The sequence below is a fragment of the Mustela putorius genome, unplaced genomic scaffold (genome assembly GCF_011764305.1).
Source record: "Mustela putorius furo isolate JIRA1106 unplaced genomic scaffold, ASM1176430v1.1 tig00003853_pilon_pilon_pilon, whole genome shotgun sequence".
Classification (NCBI taxonomy): Eukaryota; Metazoa; Chordata; class Mammalia; order Carnivora; family Mustelidae; genus Mustela; species Mustela putorius.
This window is the reverse complement of record NW_025422005.1, coordinates 49,705,673-49,722,948: the sequence shown is the minus strand read 5'-3', so window position 1 is coordinate 49,722,948 and position 17,276 is coordinate 49,705,673. Positions and strand designations below refer to the sequence as shown.

The following is a 17,276-nucleotide window of genomic DNA, read 5'->3' as shown; positions in this document are numbered from 1 at the left end:
TTCTTTCACTAATCATCCATTTGCTTTAACTAAGAAACTTCCCCAAATCTTTTTAAAGCAAGGCAAAAACCAAACAAACAAAATGGCTAAAACCAAACTAAAACATGTGACTTAAAGGTAATAGGGTTACAGAACTATCAGAACAGAGGGAGAAGGCATCTGGGTGGCTCAGTCGGTTAAGCGCCTGCCTTCAGCTCAGGTCGTGATCTCAGGGTCCTGGGATCAAGCCTCGTGGCAGGCTCCATTATCACCTGGGAGTCTACTTCTCCACCTCCCTCTGCAACTCTCCTCTTGCTCTCTCAAATAGATAAATAAATAAAATCCCACTTTAAAAACAAAAACAAAAACAGAAAACCCCCCCAAAAAACTGAGGGTGGTAAAAGAGACCAGTCCCTAGAACTGATGCTCTCACTTTGCCCAGAAGTGACGTTTGTAGCTGAAGACATCTAAAATGTGCTACTGAATTAAAAACTGAAAGATGAGGGTTCTGATTATTGAAAAGTATATCTTAATAGTGTCTCATAACCTATCAGTGAGGCAGCTATCAAGTGTACCAGAAGAGAATGTACAGGTTGGTATGGGAGATGGGAGGCTGGGGGGGATTCACTCTAGCTCACATTAGTACAGAGGGAGGGGAAGCACACTGCATGAGTAACTCATCCTGGTGAGGTGTTGCTGACTATGCAACACCCAGGACTGAAGTTGAGAGCAAATGAAAAAAATGACCAGGCACTGCCTGTCCCTTCAGGGTCTAGCCAGGGAGGTGTATGCATCTGCTGCCAGTCCTTATGACACTCAGAGATGGTTTCCTCTTGGGGAGTCTCTTCTTCCTTGGGGCACAATTGAGCTGAATAGGAGAAATGGTGTGCAGAGGAATAGATGTGCCCAATCAATCAGGCTTTGAATGTACCTTTCAGCCAGACGCTCAACGGAAGGATCTATGGGGTTATAATCTTTAGGGGAAGGGCTGTCCTAATTTGCTAGATGGTTGTTTGAGATCCAGAGTTTGGCAGGTAGTTTCTGGTCATAACCACATAGCAGCACAAGAGGATGTGCTGAAAGGTTCACCCAAGACCTTGCCTAACGGGGTACATTGAGGAAGCCAGGGCTTGGGAATCAGAAGTGGGTTTGTGTTCTGGCTCTACTGATCCCTGGCTAGGTGGCTCCAGGGAAGTCATGTCTTCTCTTCAGCCTCAGTTTTTAAATCTGTATAATGGGATAACAATAATAATGGTTCTGCTTACTTCAGTGGGTTGCTCTTAAGATCAAGTGAGAAAATACTTTGTAATCCAGAAAGTACTATTTAAATATGAGTTTAATTATCAACTGAACAATAAAAGCTATCATTTGTTGAATGTTTAGTTGGAGCCAAGCATTTATTTTCTTTATACCAGTAGAATTTAAGATTTAAAACAACCATCAGAGATGATATGACTATTCTACAGTTAATAAGCCAAACCAGAAAACTGAAACACCAAGAAAACAGAAAAGGAAAGGAAAGGAACACATACATGTTTCTAAGTGATGGAATAAAGCTCCACCCAAGATCTGAAAAGGAAGCCCACAATCCCAGCTGCTCTGCTATCTGGTCTCTGGGCAGAGGCTAGCTGTTCTCACAGATGCCGACTAACATCATTAGTAAAGGTCCTTTTTCCCAGGCAGGATGAGAGAATGAGCTCAGTCTTATTTTACAGACGCATGAACTAATCGGAAACTGGGGCAGGTCTTCAGAAGGACCAAACACAACATCAGTCCTATCCCACGGGACCCAATTTCTAGGCTTCTGATTCCTTGATGTAAGAGCATGAGTCAACCCTAGACCATCTTAAAGAGAAAATGGTCATTAACATTTCACTAACACTAACTAAGCATGCAGTTGCCATTTGGGAAAAAGAAATTTGAGAGACAAACTGGTTCAAATCCCGGCTACCTCTTTTGCTCGGGGTGATGTATTCTTCTGAATGTACCTTCTGAACTTTCTTCTGAAAGTTCTGTTTCCTCACCTGTAAAATGGGGATAATAGCACCAGCCTCAGAGGACTCTGAGTACTGTAAGCAAAGCAGGCAGAGTATCAATTTGACCAATATGATTTGCTACTATTTCCAAAGTCAGGAGGAGATGAAAATTTACCTGTCATTGTGTGGGCTTGTAACTGAAATGCTCAAATCCAACTCTAACTAGAGGAGGAGGTTAATCTTTTTTTTTTCCTTTTTCTTTTTTCATTTAAGGAAATCTCAGTTTGTTGCCTTTGCAATTCTCTCGCTGGTTCCCTGAACTTCTGTGGGTATCTAACTTCCTCCAGGCAGGCAGCACAGGGCAGGGTGGGGAAGAGGCGGGGATGGCTTCCGCTCATTGGAATGTGATCGCAGGTGAGCTTGGTGCTGAGGGTGAGGATGTTACACAAGGAGGGGGAGATTCTTGGAAATGAGGGGTGAGGGAGCTACCAGCTGACATGACTGCAGCAGGAAAGGATTCTAATTTTATCTGCTTGGTCCAGAGAAGATAGAACCCAACAAAAATGTCACTCTTCTTAGGCTGGGCTCAATAAAACCTTATTTACCAGCTCATGGATAAATGGGAGGAAATTAAAGCTAGAAAGAAAAAAGGTAAATGACATGAGAATCAGAACCACATCATCAGATCAGAATTAGACTTGGACAGAAAATGGTTTAGCTTTTCTGCCCCTTCCATTCTTTGGAAAGTTCTTTAACCCAACTCTGTGGTCTCAAAGCCTCTTAGGCAAATCCCTTATTGTAACTGGTATCACCCCACATTATTAATGTTGTTGTTGTCATTACTATTATTATGATTTGTTACATCAGTGTCCTCTACTAATCTCTGAACAACTTGGGAATTGTTACTCCTCATTCTGTAGGTATTGGCAATACTGTAAGAAATGATGAGAAAGCGAAGAAAGCAACTTATGAAGAGTTTCATAGATTGCCTATGCAGCTGGAGCTGAGCTTCAGGAATATGACACAGAATGACAACAGACTGAAATGCCTCCCGTATCTGCCACCTCCCCACATTCCTATGCATCCCCAACAAAGGCAGACCATGGGGTATATGTCTCTAATTTAGCCATGCAGGGACCTCTCCAGATCAGCCGATTTTCGGCATTGCGAGAAGTGTGTGGCTTGTGCCTACATGTGTGAATTTCATGAAGCAAAGGCAGTCACATTGCTCACAAGTTGGGCAGCTAAATGATTTATTAAGCAAAGGTTACAGCACCTGTGCCTTTTTTGTCAACAAATCAGGCCCATGCCATGCCAAGCGATTCTTCTAATAACCTAAATGGTAATTTGGTTTTAAATAGCATTTCAGATACCACGATTCAGTTGATGCAGAACAGTGATAGATTTGGGTGGCAGGGAAGAAATGCCTATTTTTAATATTGTTTGCACTCATTTTTCATTTTAAAGAATTAGTTCTCATTGGAGTTCTGCAGGTTAAGCATTTTATTTGAACATTCTGATTAAACTAGAACCTGAATCAAAATGAGTTCTTTGCTCAGTCCTTCTGTGTGGGAATTGGTATTTCTATTTATTACCTGGTGATGAAATATTAACTTTTTTTCTCTAAATAAATGCCTCCTCTTAATGGCTCTTGTTTTCTGGGATCAGATTAAATTATGGGACGCAATTGAAATGGCCATTGGCTTTCTGCTATTTGAGATGATAGCATGTCCTCTATTATATTATATCATTCAGTGGGTGTGCAGGGGACATTGTGTCCAAAGTGAAGTACACACTCTATGCCCCAGAGACTTCTCTATATGTTAATATCAACCATCCTGGGACAAATTTGAAAAAGAAGAGATTCGGGGTCAGGCCAGGGGATCATGGCTTCTCAAAACACAGAGGTGTTCTGTAAGCTATAGGGAGGTGGTCACCCCCCATTTCAATGGTGAGTTACCAAGTAGAGGATGCAGAGAGATAGGAGGCAAATGATGAGAGTAGCAGAGAGAGCAGAAAAACAGGAAAAATAACTGGGCAGGAATGTTCAAGCACAGTCAAAGCTGGGGTGAAATATACAATGCAATCGCAAGGCTAGTTTGGAAAGACAGCTAGCTCAGGGCAAGGCTAAAAAGAAGGCAATTCTGTCTCAGTGAAGGGAGGAACTCTCTGGAAAAAAAAAAAAACCAGACTGGAAGGGAAGGAGGAGAAAAAAATGGCTTTCAATTATCCACGTTATCTTTCCCTACCAATCATTACCGATGATGAATTGGTGCAATAAAAGCCAATATTCAATTTTTCCAATTTACATGGAAAGAAGGCCGTAATATATTGTTAAAGGGAAGAAACAGCAGGTTATCCAACAATGTATATAATATGATCTCATTTTTGCAGTACACTTGTATGTGTAGCAACAGTCTGGATGGATTTATATGGAAATGTTAACAGTAGGACTACAAGTGATTTTTATTATTTCTCCCATCTGTATTTTCCCCAATTAACATGTATCATGACTGTAATAAGAAAAAGTCATTATTTTTAAACTTCCTTATGAATCATTTAGCTTCAAGCAATATAGTCTGACTACCTTCTATGGGGAGGGCATGAGAAACAGTATTTTCGGAGAAGTCAGCACACACTCACAGTGGATTTTGTTGATAAACTGTCTACTTGTCCTGTCTGTTTTATAGAATTTTATGCTCTTAAGAGGGGAAAGGGCCATTAGAGTTTATCTCATGATTACATTTTAAAAGTTGTGGTGAAATTCACATAGCATAAAATGTACCATCTTAACCATTTTTAAGTGATTTTGGAAGAGCCACACTGTTTTGCAACTACCACTACACCAAGCATCTCCAGAACTCTTTCCATCTTGCAAAACTGGAACTCCATAGCCATGAAACAATGAGTCTCCATTCTGCCATCCCCACCTTCCATACCCCTCACCTTCTGCCCCCTCCCTGCTGCCAGGCAACCACCATTCTCCTTTTCCTCTCTATGAATCTCCAGGGACCTCATGGAGTGGACTCATACAGTAGGTGTCCTTTTGTGACTGGCCTGTTTGACTTAGCACCAGATCTTCAAGTTTCACCCACATAGCATACTGCGGAATTTCCCTCATTTTTAAGGCCAAATAATATGTGCTATATATTGCAGTCACATGTGTAGGCCACATTTGGTTTATGCCATTTGCCTGTTAATGGAGACCTGGATTACTTCCACCTTCTGGTTTGTTGTGAATAGTGCTGCTAAGAATACGGACTCTGAAAAACAATCTGAGGGGTTTGAAGTGGCGGGGGGGGTGGCAGGTTGGGGTACCAGGTGGTGGGTATCATAGAGGGCACGGATTGCATGGAGCACTGGGTGTGGTGAAAAAATAATGAATACTGTTTTTCTGAAAATAAATAAATTGAAAAAAAAAAAAAAAGAATACGGATGTACCAATACCTCTTCAAGACCTTGCTTTCAATTCTCCTGGGTATAACAAGGATTAGATTTTAATGCAGTCTCCGGCTTTTTTTTTTTTTTTTTTTAAGATTTATTTATTTATTTATTAGACAGATAGAGATCATAAGCAGGCAGAGAGGCAGGCATAGAGAGACAGAGGAGGAAGCAGGCTCCCCACCGAGCAGAGAGCCCGATGTGGGGCTCGATCCCAGGACTCTGGGATCATGACCGGAGCCAAAGGCAGAGGCTTTAACCCACTGAGCCACCCAGGCACCCCTGCATTCTCCGATTTAAAAGCAGGGAGTAGCCCAGGAGTACTGCTGAGAGCTGAGCATCACCAGTCAGGGTTTGAATACCTGCAGGGAAAGGTGTTCACCAGTTCATGGGGCTGTGCAACACAGTGGTTGAGAATGCACGCCTCGGAGACAGACAAACTGGGTACAAATTCTTGTTCCACGTCTCACTGCTTATGGTCATAGGAAAATGAACAATCTCTTTAGGTCTCAGTTTCTACATTTACAAAGTGGAGATAATTAGATCTACCCTATTGGGTGCCTAAAAAGATTAGTTGGGTAATGCACTTTAGGTACTCGGTACACAGAATTGTGCTCAATGAATAGAAGCTATATATCATTAAAGAATACTTTGTAGAAAGTAAGGTCTTGTGATATTAAAAAGTCTATGCAGTAGTTCAAATTCTATCTGCTAGAAAAAAATAGAGACCATGTCTAATCTGTCTCCCAGAGGTTGATATTTAGGCATTTGAACAGACTTCCACTGGGAACTGGCCCTTTGGAGAAAGGGACACCATTTTACTTTGCATTTGTTTATGGATTTATGTGCAGGTTACTTCTTCTGCATTTGTAAAGCTCAAGTACCTGCTTGGGTGACTCTTTAATTTTTATTTCTCTAAAGGTAGAAAGCAAATGTTGTCCTCCCAATTAATACAAATTTCATGCTTTAGTAACAAAAGTATCAATATAGAATAAATGCAAGCTTGCTTAGAAAATTACTAATCTGTAGGCCATGCTTAAATTAAGTCTTAGACAATTCCTGTGGGGGAGAAAACCTCTTCTGAACTAAGGTCTTCTCAAAAAGGAGATTATTTTTTAAGTATATGACCATTTTTATCTATATCTATATATGTCTAACACTCTAAATGGTTCCAGAAAGTAGTTCTTTTTTTAAAAAAATAAGTTAATATATATACCTTAAAACTAAGATATTTTGAGCACATAATTTTTATCTCAGGATATATATGGTGTTGTTTTTTTTAAAATGACAATTCCATTAGCACAGTTTCTCCCAAGACAATTGTGGATGGCTTTGTTCAAGACAAATGTGGCAGGTGTCACTGTGATAAGAAACATTTAAGCTGTTGTCCCTATGATGCCAAATATTTAACAGAAACCAAAAAATTTCAGTTCCAGATGACAAAATTGGGTCTAAATGACATCATTCATCCAGATGCGTGGAAAATCTGGATTTTCAAGAATTGAATTTTTGTGGTCAACATCATGAAGACTCAGTTTCTGGGTTAAATAAGGCATTTGTGAAACAAAGCCATTTTGGAATAGAACACGTTTTCATTATAGAGAAACAAATTGAAAGGAACACGGGGTACCATTTCAGTGCTGTGAATCACAGATTACATAAAAAAAAAATACGATGTAAAAACAAACAGGACATTTCCAAGCTGCATTTTTGAGGTTCTTCATGAAGTAACCCGACCACACTGGGGCTTTGAGAAAAGCAATCATTCAACATAGAGGCACCGTCCCCAGTTCTCCCTTCCCACTGAACTTGAACACATGCGCCGAAAGTACAAAATGGAATGACCGTGCCTTTGAGGTAATTATTCAACTTCAAACTCACCAGTTAAGCATTTGGAGATATGGGAACATAAGCAATACGCTGCAACAACTTTACAGGAGGTCCTGAATAGATGTTCATCCCAGAAGCCACGGACACGCCAGTTTCAGGAGAAACAGCAGAAGTGGGAAACTCAAGAGTTAACCTCCTGCGCCCCCTCCCCCCTCTTTATCCCCTTCTCCTCCCAGCTGCCTCCTCCCAGGCTGTACTTTCCGTGACCCTGCTTCCCGGTAAGGAAGGTTTCAGAAGCCGCGCAGTTTCACCTGCGCTGTCGACACAGCAATAAACTAAAATCCTTTACTGAGAGAGAGCCAGTGGACCCAGGAAGGCAAATCTATCCCGTTGATAAGCATCTGGTCCTACTCTTATCAACAAAGACGAGTAGTTACCAATTCGGCATCTGGAGAATACACACCCGGGCATATGCACAAAATATCTCAGAGAATTTATTTTCAAACCACATGCTGAGAACCTCACAAAGAAAATACTCTCTTTATGTTGATTATGATGGTATATGGTTACCGTCTAATTAGGAAATCAGTGAGTCGTTCCTCTCAAAACTTGAATCTAATTCCATTTCGCAAACTTCTAAACATCGGCACACCCACTACCTTTGAACTCCAAGAGTCCCTTACTGTGTCTGACAGCAGCCATTTCAAAACCTTGGAAAGAGATTTTTTCTCTTTGACCGACACTAGCACAAAACACAACTGTCTACCGAGAAACAAGCTCTAGAGGAGCAGGAGAATCCCCTTTTCTCAATCGCCTACCTCAACGTATGACATTATATTCATATACCCCCCCCCGCCCCCCCGCTGTACTTGCTCCCTCGGGGCCAGTGTACCCAGTGACAAATACCACCTACTTCTGTGCCAACACCAGCAACTTAACAGGACTCACGAACCCTTTCTTTCCGGTTCCTGAGGACCCGATAACGAAAACAGAAGAGGGGCTGGTTCCCCATTCCCAGGACGCACTCTGATTTCATGGGCAGCCCAAGCTGACTTTTCCAGGCAGGGGTGGACTTCTGTCTGGTTGCAAGTGGAGAGACATGAATTCCCAGAGGAGGAAACACACTATCTAGCCCTGGGAAACCTTTCTTGCCACAGCAAAAGCAGTTCTGGCACAGAAGCCTTCCTCCTCTACCCCCTCAGTAGGTAACACAAAAATCGCAGACAGAATTTTTCCACGATTTCTGAGGACACAGGGAAATGTGGCTGAAGGGCCGGGAAGGTTGGGGTTGGGAGGAAAAGGGACCGAACAGGGGCTGGGAAATGCAGCCTGTTGTGCCAAAAGACAAGTTACAATGCACCTGGCGAATAAAACAAGCTGCACCACATACAGAAAAGATGAGAGCGGCCCACCTGTGTCTGTTGAGGGATATTTACAAAGCTTGGATCCCGTGGTCCAACACTGACGAATCGGTTTGCGGGGGAGGTGCTGGGTGTCGAGTAGGCTGTGAAGGGAAGGGACACATGCGTTCAGGAAGCAGCACGAGATTGCACACACAAACAACACCAAAACACACAGTCTCCAAGCCTACGCAGCTGATTAACAAGGAAATGTGCAAACACTGGAGCTAGCAAAGGGATCCGGCTAGCGGGGGCATTTTAGACAGTCATAAAAGGGAAGGGGTGTTGGGTTCTAAAGACTGTTGGAATAAAACAATGTCAAATTGGGTCTCAGATGAGTTCTTTTCTCCTTCCAGCATACAAATTAGAACATGCAGGACATTTGCAAAATATACTTTTGGTGTAAAACATGAGCTCTGGGGCCAGAAAGAGATATCTTAGTCCTTAGAGCACAAGGGAGAAAGAAATGAGGTAGGAAGGGGAGGAGAGCAGTTCATTTTATAACCTTGCTTTTCACACTATGGCACTTCCAAAAATCACGAGATATTCCTGCACCTCTATAGCTAAATATCAAAGAGGAGTCTTTAGAGAAGGAAATAATGGCTTCTCCAGAAAGGAGGTGGAAAACCATTGAGAACCAGCTGTCTTTATAGGCTTCGGGAAAGTATCTAGAATCTCTATAAAGCAGCAGATGTGCTTAAAATATTAACACCTGTAGTCTTCCCATCCTTGATCATTTCTGTTAAGGCACAAACTATCAAGAACCCATGAAAACCAAGATACCACACTAAAATCACAGTTCAGTTTACCATCCTTTCACAGTTCATGAAAGTTTGGTTGTTGGTTTTTATAGTTTCAGTTTTTATATTTATATTTGAGAGCGTCACTCCAGTGAGAAAAAAACTCGGTGGCTTTGCTGTTTCATCGGCTTATACATCCAAATGTGTATTTGGTCTTGTGGTGACCTGCAATTCACCTCTTTACCACAAACTCCCAATATTTATTCATATTCCTTCTTTGTACCAGAACTTTCAGATAGACTCTTGCTTAATTTCCAATTAAACAACACACTTGCAAAAGGCCCAATTTTTCTGGATTAACCTTAGACACAAGCCATCTAAAAGATGAAAAGGATCTGCAATTTTTTTTTTTAAAGATTTTATTTATTTATTTGACAGAGAGAAATCACAAGTAGTCAGAGAGGCAGGCAGAGAGAGAGAGAGGGAAGCAGGCTCCCTACTGAGCAGAGAGCCCGATGCGGGACTCGATCCCAGGACCCTGAGATCATGAACTGAGCCGAAGGCAGCGGCCCAACCCACTGAGCCACCCAGGCGCCCCAGGATCTGCAATTTTTAAAAGCACAGATAACTAAGGGAATAATACCAAATTCCTTTGCCAGATTTCTTTGTTTTCCTTTTTGGCATCATCTGCTTGTCTTTGATTTTCTGTCTTACAGAAAACTGCTCAGACTTCTTGCTTCCCTTGTTGAGCACATCTAGAGGTAAAATTTCAACCAATCTAGCCCAAGTCCTGTTGGTCATCTTTGGTAAGAGCTAAGTCATCCACGCAGATCTGTGATGGTCATGTGGTGTGGCTATGTTAAACCAGCATGGAACAGAGGATGAACGTGAGGATCCTCTGACATCTATTAATAAGAAAGTGTTGTCCTAGTGTTTATTTTAGAAGGATCTGTATGGGAATAGTTTTATATAAAACAATGTATATATAAATGTCTATATAAAAATGCATGATGTAACGTATGGTCTAGCTACGTGAATCTACTGATTTCCTCCCCACCCCATTCTATGTTAGGCTAAGTTGAACAGATTTGAGAAATACCTCTGCACAAACTCATTCTGTACGTGCCTCTCACTCACTGGTATGGGAGAAACATAAATTTTTTAAAATTCCGTAAAATACTCTGTTAATTGCTCTAGTCAGTCTATTGCTTTAGTTTAATATGGTTTAAGAAGTCTCCATAGAAAGTTAGGTATTGAAAATGATGGACTATAATTACCCAGTAGTGAATTTACCCGCTCCTAGGGCACAAAGAGGATGTGGGAGAGATAAGGAGGAAGCTAGTAGATGAAATAACCTGTCAAACCTCTCAGTGGTTAGGTGGGAAGAGTGTTCTTTCACATGGGAATAGGTAGGTATGTCGGAAGGAACAGAAAAAGGCATGAAGAGTATGCTAAGGTACTAAGACTAAGTGATGAATGACAGATGCTGAAATGTGGGTCCTGGTGGAACTGTGCGCTTTGGGCTACACTAGTCATCACAGACACATAGCAGGACTTCCTATGATGTTTTTACCATACTGGGGATATCAGAAACATGCATGCTGAGTGAGCCTAGGGATCATGGCATTTTTGTTTGTTTGTTTGTTTTCTTTCTGTGTGAAGATCGTTCTCCATTGACCATAGCAAGTTTACTAAGACTGAGAAGATCTGTATGTAATATGTTCTGTTCTCTATTGTTTAGCAGACCTAAATTTTGCCATTTTAAAGGTGTAGTGTACAAATCATGTAGTCACCCAAAACTGCTATGAGGCTAACATCTGGATATTTTGCCTTTCTTGGGCACAAGACAAACTTTGCCATCTTGATTTCAAAATATCCCAGGAGGCCTTTCATGCTTTCATAGGCTCCTGAAACTGCTTCAAAGTTCAGTCTGGTTTTTAAAACAAGGGGAACAGTATGTTAGCATTTAAAAAAGAGAGAAAGAGAAAGATAAAAGAAAAAAGGGATACTAAAAGTACAAAAACCTGGGAGTCTCTTGAATACCCAAGTCATCAAATGGAAGAAATGGTACCTGGGGAAATTTATTCAATAGAAATGTAGCTTCTGGGAAAATTCAAGGACACAGGGAAAACAAGGGAAGGAAGAAAGAAAGTCTGACTCATCTTCCATTATGGTAGTTACAATAGGCACAGTGTTCACCTATAACAGGATGTAGTTCCAGAAATGATGTGACATTAGTTAAATTTTATTTTCCCAAAGAAAAAGTGGAATTAAGGGAGTTATACTGTTGAACAAAAACCTCAACTGCAACTTTTTATTAAAACAACCACATATACCATAGCAAATCAATTATACATGCACAGTTAAGAGCTTTCAACATGAATATAAAATCAAGTAAAGGGGGCAGTGTGGTAATTAATTATATACAACTGTATTTACTATGCTATTATATCATATTCATATCTTTCTTAATTATAATTCTGGCATTATTTACAGCAGCAATAATCAAACGCCTTCAGGAAAAATTAGGAAATCATGAAATCCAGAAAATAATTTTCTGGGAAGATTATTAGAGGCATTTTTTTGAGGATTCTGGAGGGGGAAGATTCAGGGGCATATAATAATTTTTCTGATAAAGTCAACAGGGAAATCATTTTGCTTATATAATCTCACTGCAAAAGTCCTCATGGCAAACACGACTATTAGAAATCAAATTATTGATTATTTGACTGCCTCTGAAGTGGAAACTTTTTCTTTCTTTCTTTTTTTTTTTTTTTTTTAAAGATTTTATTTATTTGTCAGAGAGAGGGAAAGAGAGCGAGCACAGGCAGACAGAATGGCAGGTAGAGGCAGAGGGAGAGGCAGGCTCCCTGCCAAGCAAGGAGCCCGATGTGGGACTCGATCCCAGGACGCTGGGATCATGACCTGAGCCGAAGGCAGCTGCTTAACCAACTGAGCCACCCAGGCGTCCCTCTTTTCTTTTTTTTTTTTAACCAGGCATCTTACTTACATGAGGAATACCACTCTTGACTATTTTCCTAATGTTATGGATGAACTATTAGAACTATTAGAAGCTTCCACCATTTTATTTGTACTAATCTGGTATTTTTTCCTCTTTCTACTTGTATGTCTCGCCATTATCCCATAGTCTTAGTATGGCCTTAGCTACAGTGATAACTATGAAAATCCCAGATCAGAATTTGATCCCATATCCAGAAAATCCCATTCTTTTGTGTTACCCACTTACCATATGCAGGGCTAATCATAAAATCCTTTACTTAGACTGTGTAAGTCCTGCCCCAGTATGATCAGTTGGGAGATGGCTCAAGAACAGTTCTTGCTTTATAAGCAAGACTTTTAAAGGGCCTCTGACAATGCTAGAATCTATCTCTAGCAGGGACTCTCGGAGGAGCACGAGGGAGTCATCCGGGACAGTGGCAGAGATCACCCATTAAGTCTGCTCCTCACCACTATGCAGGTAGGTGTCCCCTGGGAGAACCTAGATTTTTTTGTTTGTTTGTTTGGTTTCCAGAAATACATGTAACTAACCTCCTACAAGCCAAACAGAATTTCCACTTTTGTTGTCCCCAAGGTGTCACATTTTGTTTTGTTTCTTTTTCTTGAAAGGAAGGAATAAGGGATGTGTCTGGATAAAGGAATCATGTTATTTTCCTATAATCCATTTTGAGTCTGTAATAGCCCTCACCTATAAAATCAAATCTGACCATGGTATTAACAAGGTGGTCACACTGTTTTGAGCAGAATGCTTGGAGCATTCCTTGTTTTAGGAAAAAGATGGAACTGAAGAAAAGAGATACTAAGATACTAAAATATGTGTACCATTGTCAGTTGATGTTTCTTTAAGCTGAAAACCGTATCATTAAAATCACCCACATCTGACAAACTAGCAAATTAAAAGTAGGCAGACAGATTCAAGATCTAGTTCAAATGTAGTAACCACTAAAATATATGTAATCACCAAAGGAGAGGAAAGGGAGAACATTCAGACAGATGTTTTTGTGGGGAGTGAGTATGAAGGGAGAGCTGCCTTTTGGATGACGCCCCTCTGGGACTCACAGTGCCCTCAGGGAGGCTGAGGGGCTGGTTCCCAGTGCAGCTCCACTGCCTGAGGAGAGCGATGGCCACCCTCTACCCTGGCTAGGGGTCAGTGACACAGTGAGGCACCTTGGCAGAAAAGAAAATGTGAGAGACCTGATGACCTTTGAGGTTCTGCATTTACTTCCACACACAGGAAGCCTTGAAGTGCCCTGAACCAGGCAGCCTGACCTACACGCTGACAGGAAGTTTGAAGAGAGATCTGTGCTCTGTTGTGTCAGACTCCAGATGCATGAAGAGTGAACATCCCTTTCTTCATTCCCTTGAACTCTATCGAGTCTAACCTCTAGAGTGCATCAAAGAGAGGTATTTCCATTATTTAATAGATTCATATTCATTCTCTCACTCCTGTCTGTCTCCGTCTCTCAGGAACGCTTGCTCTGTGCCAGGCTCCGGGCTGAGCACGACGGGAGATTCAAAGGTGAGGCAAGACACATTGCCATCCTAGAAATGCTAGCATCTAATGATGGGAGATGGGTGTAGAAAAATGAAAATATGGGTGCTTAAAGGTGACATAAATAAGAATCCACGAGATGTTAACGGACAGAAAAGGGACATCTGGCAGGAGAGCAGGAAAAGTGCACAGAGGAAACGAGGACAGGGTGGCTTTTGCGACAGTGCTGTAAAAGATGCGCGGGCCGGCAGGTTGGGAGGGAACGTGGTTGCGGGGGGTGGGGGTGGGGGGTGTCACAAAGGAAGCAGCAGGAGCAAAGGCGCGGAGGCCGGAAGTGGAGGCATCAATCAGAGAGCGCAGGGAGAAAAGACAAAACACCGCTAATTATGTTTTGTCATACAGCACGGGAAGGCAAAATGTTGAGTCAGAGACCTGAATGTTTGAAAACGAAGGGGAAAAAGTCTGTTGAAATTATTTTTCTTTTAAGAAGAAGTAATTTATAAAATAAAGATATCGAATTTGCATTCCCAACACCTCTAAGACAACTAAGACTTACTCACGTTCTAAACCGCTCCCTTCATATCTTAAATATTAACATGAACACTATAGGTTCCCCCCTCGTTTTCAGAAACTCAGGCGTACTCACATGTGGGGATTTCCCTTCTAAAAAATATCTAGTCGAAAATTCAGTTTCATTCCAAATAGACTTGCTGTGATTCTACCACCTGCCCAGGAATGTGCTAGTTATTGGACAGAGGTAATCTAAGCAAGTTCAGGAATGCAGACTTGAACAGATCTCTGTGTGTTCAAGTTGCAACTTTATTAAATGTTTATCAGTGACACCTGACAGTGAAGGAAAAGTGCATAAAAAAGCATTCAGTTGCAAACCTGGAATAGCGAGATGATTAAATACCTAACTGAAATAGTTTCTAGAATCTTTTCTTAACTGCACTATCACATTATTAAAAACAAAACAAAACAAAACAAAAAGCCCCGAGAAAACTTTAATTTCAAAAAATAAAAAATTTTAAAAAGGCAGAAACTTTCAGGAAATAGATTGGCTAATTTCTAAAGGAAACCCATTATAGTTGTTGAACTCATTTAGGAACTTGAACAGCATTATTTTCTTGCAAGGTCACAAAGAAAATGCTGGAGAATATTGTGGAGTGTTTTTCCTTTAGCGAAATCTATCAGTATCGACAAGTTATGGGGCCTGGGTTAGTGTTATTAAGATCATTATATAGCCAAGGAAAAGACAGCCTTTCTTTACACATGATCCAGTATTCAGAGATTTAGAAATTCCCACATGACTGAACGGATATTGTTGTTGTCATCCAGATGTTTGGAATCTCTAAGATAACCACACTGAATTTCCATTATTTTGATCACATCTGTTCAGTCAGTTACCTCATTCTGTTATCTCTGTAAATCTTTTGTCTCTACAAACAAGTTACCAACAAAAAAAGACAGCCCTCAGGGCATGAAATTAAAACCTACTTATTGCTAGTAAATTATTACAGAATAACATACCCATAAGCTTTCTCCCTGAAAAGCTAATGAATTATAACTTTAATATATTAGCATTACTTAACATGTATGGTAGCAATTTGCATGACATGGCTAATGTGCCAGTAGTTCACAAAAATCTTGAGAAGAGGCAATTTAGCCAGATGGTTTTGCTCTGCTGGTATTTCTGTTTGTATTAAGGATGCTCACAGGGAGGTAGGGGCTCTAGCTACATCATGATTTGGGGTAAAATATGCAGAAAGGAAAGTATAAGACCGTTCATGGTGCACACAGAAAGAAGGGGATCAGAACAACTTATAAACTGGAGACACTTTGGCCTTATGTTACCCAGATCTGTGCCATAAGCAGGCACTTTGGACTGTTTCCTGTAGACAGGCTATTTAAACTGACTATAACATTGCTGTGAAGGATAAGAATAGAGGCTTATTTCAGTTCATTTAAATTTATTCCAAATTCTGTAACTGTCATTTATTTTTATGTAAATGCTGTGTGTTGTATGATTGGTAGAACATATATATTGATCAGAAGCAACAATGTATATGGGTAGGCACAGGTGAAAGCTATATCTGATAGCCACAGGGAATAAACCCATGGATTCAGCTGGGGTTTACTAAAAAAACTTAGATCAATATAATGGATTGCTCCCTTTTGAAAGGCTTCTGCGGCCTCTCAAAAGGCAGTGTAACTCTGGAAACCTACTCCTGGGAATTTATCCTCAACCAATACTTAAAGGTACAGATAAAGATTTATGCTCCAAGATGTTCATTACAGCATTACTTATAAAGAGGAACAAAGCCGAGCCATCTTATAAGCTAATGCTTATTTGTATGTTGAAATATTTTGCAGTCATTAGGCACATTTTTTTTTTTTAGGCACATTTTCAAATAATAATGACATCACAGACATGCTGCTAGTGTGAGATAAAATTAATTAAATCAATTTATAAAACTGTTATATACTTAGACACATATGCACACATCATGATCAATTTTGTTTAAAATATGCATAGAAAATGACTGGAAAATAGGCACATAAAATGACTACCTCTGAAGAATGGCATTATGAATGATTTTTAAATATCTTCCAGTAATTTTTAATCTTAAAAAAACATAAACAGAACCTGAAAACCCCCAAGTCATATTTTTGTTTTTACAGCACTCCAAGGTAATCAGTAGAAAATGAATTTTAGAACCAGGAAACCCTGGATTGAATCCATTTGATTGTAATCTTACTTGAAATGTGATCTTGGCAAGCCAACTAACATCTCTGAGCTTCTATATATAAAAAGTCCACCATAATAAATATTATGTAGTTGAATATGCATAGCCCTTTAAGGCTTCATCCCTCAGTGAATGTCTATGATTACACTCTCTACCAGAGCAGTCCAGAAAGTAATCCCTAAGCAAGGCTTAGCCAACAAGATGGGAAATTCCCCCAAATTCCATTATATGTTATATTTAAACAATTGAAGAAAAATGCCAAAATCATCCAGTCAGGGACTATTGATTGCAATATCTGATTGAGAGCATTATACTCCAAGACATCTGCCTTCCAACACTTACAAAAAATAAAACCTTAAACCTCTCCAGCGTTAATGTTGTGATCAGACTCATATAAGTAATGTGTAAATTGGTGCAACCTTTCTGAAAAGCAGTTTGGTAATGTGTATCAGAATGAATATTTTGGTTGGTACTAGTAATTTTGATTCTAGGAATCCAGCCTAATGAAATTATTTAAGCTGGGGACAAAATGTATTTTCAAAAATATGCTGAAGTATATTTCACAGATTGGGGCAAAGTTAATATCCAATAGAGGAATAGGTAAAAATTGTTTAAAATCACATTTCCCAATTTTTTATGAAATGGGAAAAGGT

The 17,276-nt window shown here is 40.2% G+C and overlaps 1 protein-coding gene across 6 annotated transcripts in view; it reads right to left on the bottom strand.

Moving 5' to 3' along the window:
* The window catches only part of NFIA (nuclear factor I A), a 368,251-nt gene that overhangs the window by 28,640 nt on the left and 322,335 nt on the right, over positions 1-17,276 (bottom strand). For 4 of the 6 annotated variants that reach the window (XM_045064622.1, XM_045064620.1, XM_045064621.1 and 1 more), the window contains one exon: positions 8,639-8,730. The exons of the other annotated variants lie outside the window; for them this stretch is intronic. In XM_045064622.1, coding sequence (XP_044920557.1) covers positions 8,639-8,730 — 92 coding nt within the window. The remainder of the gene's footprint in view (positions 1-8,638; positions 8,731-17,276) is intronic. 6 annotated transcript variants of the gene reach the window in all.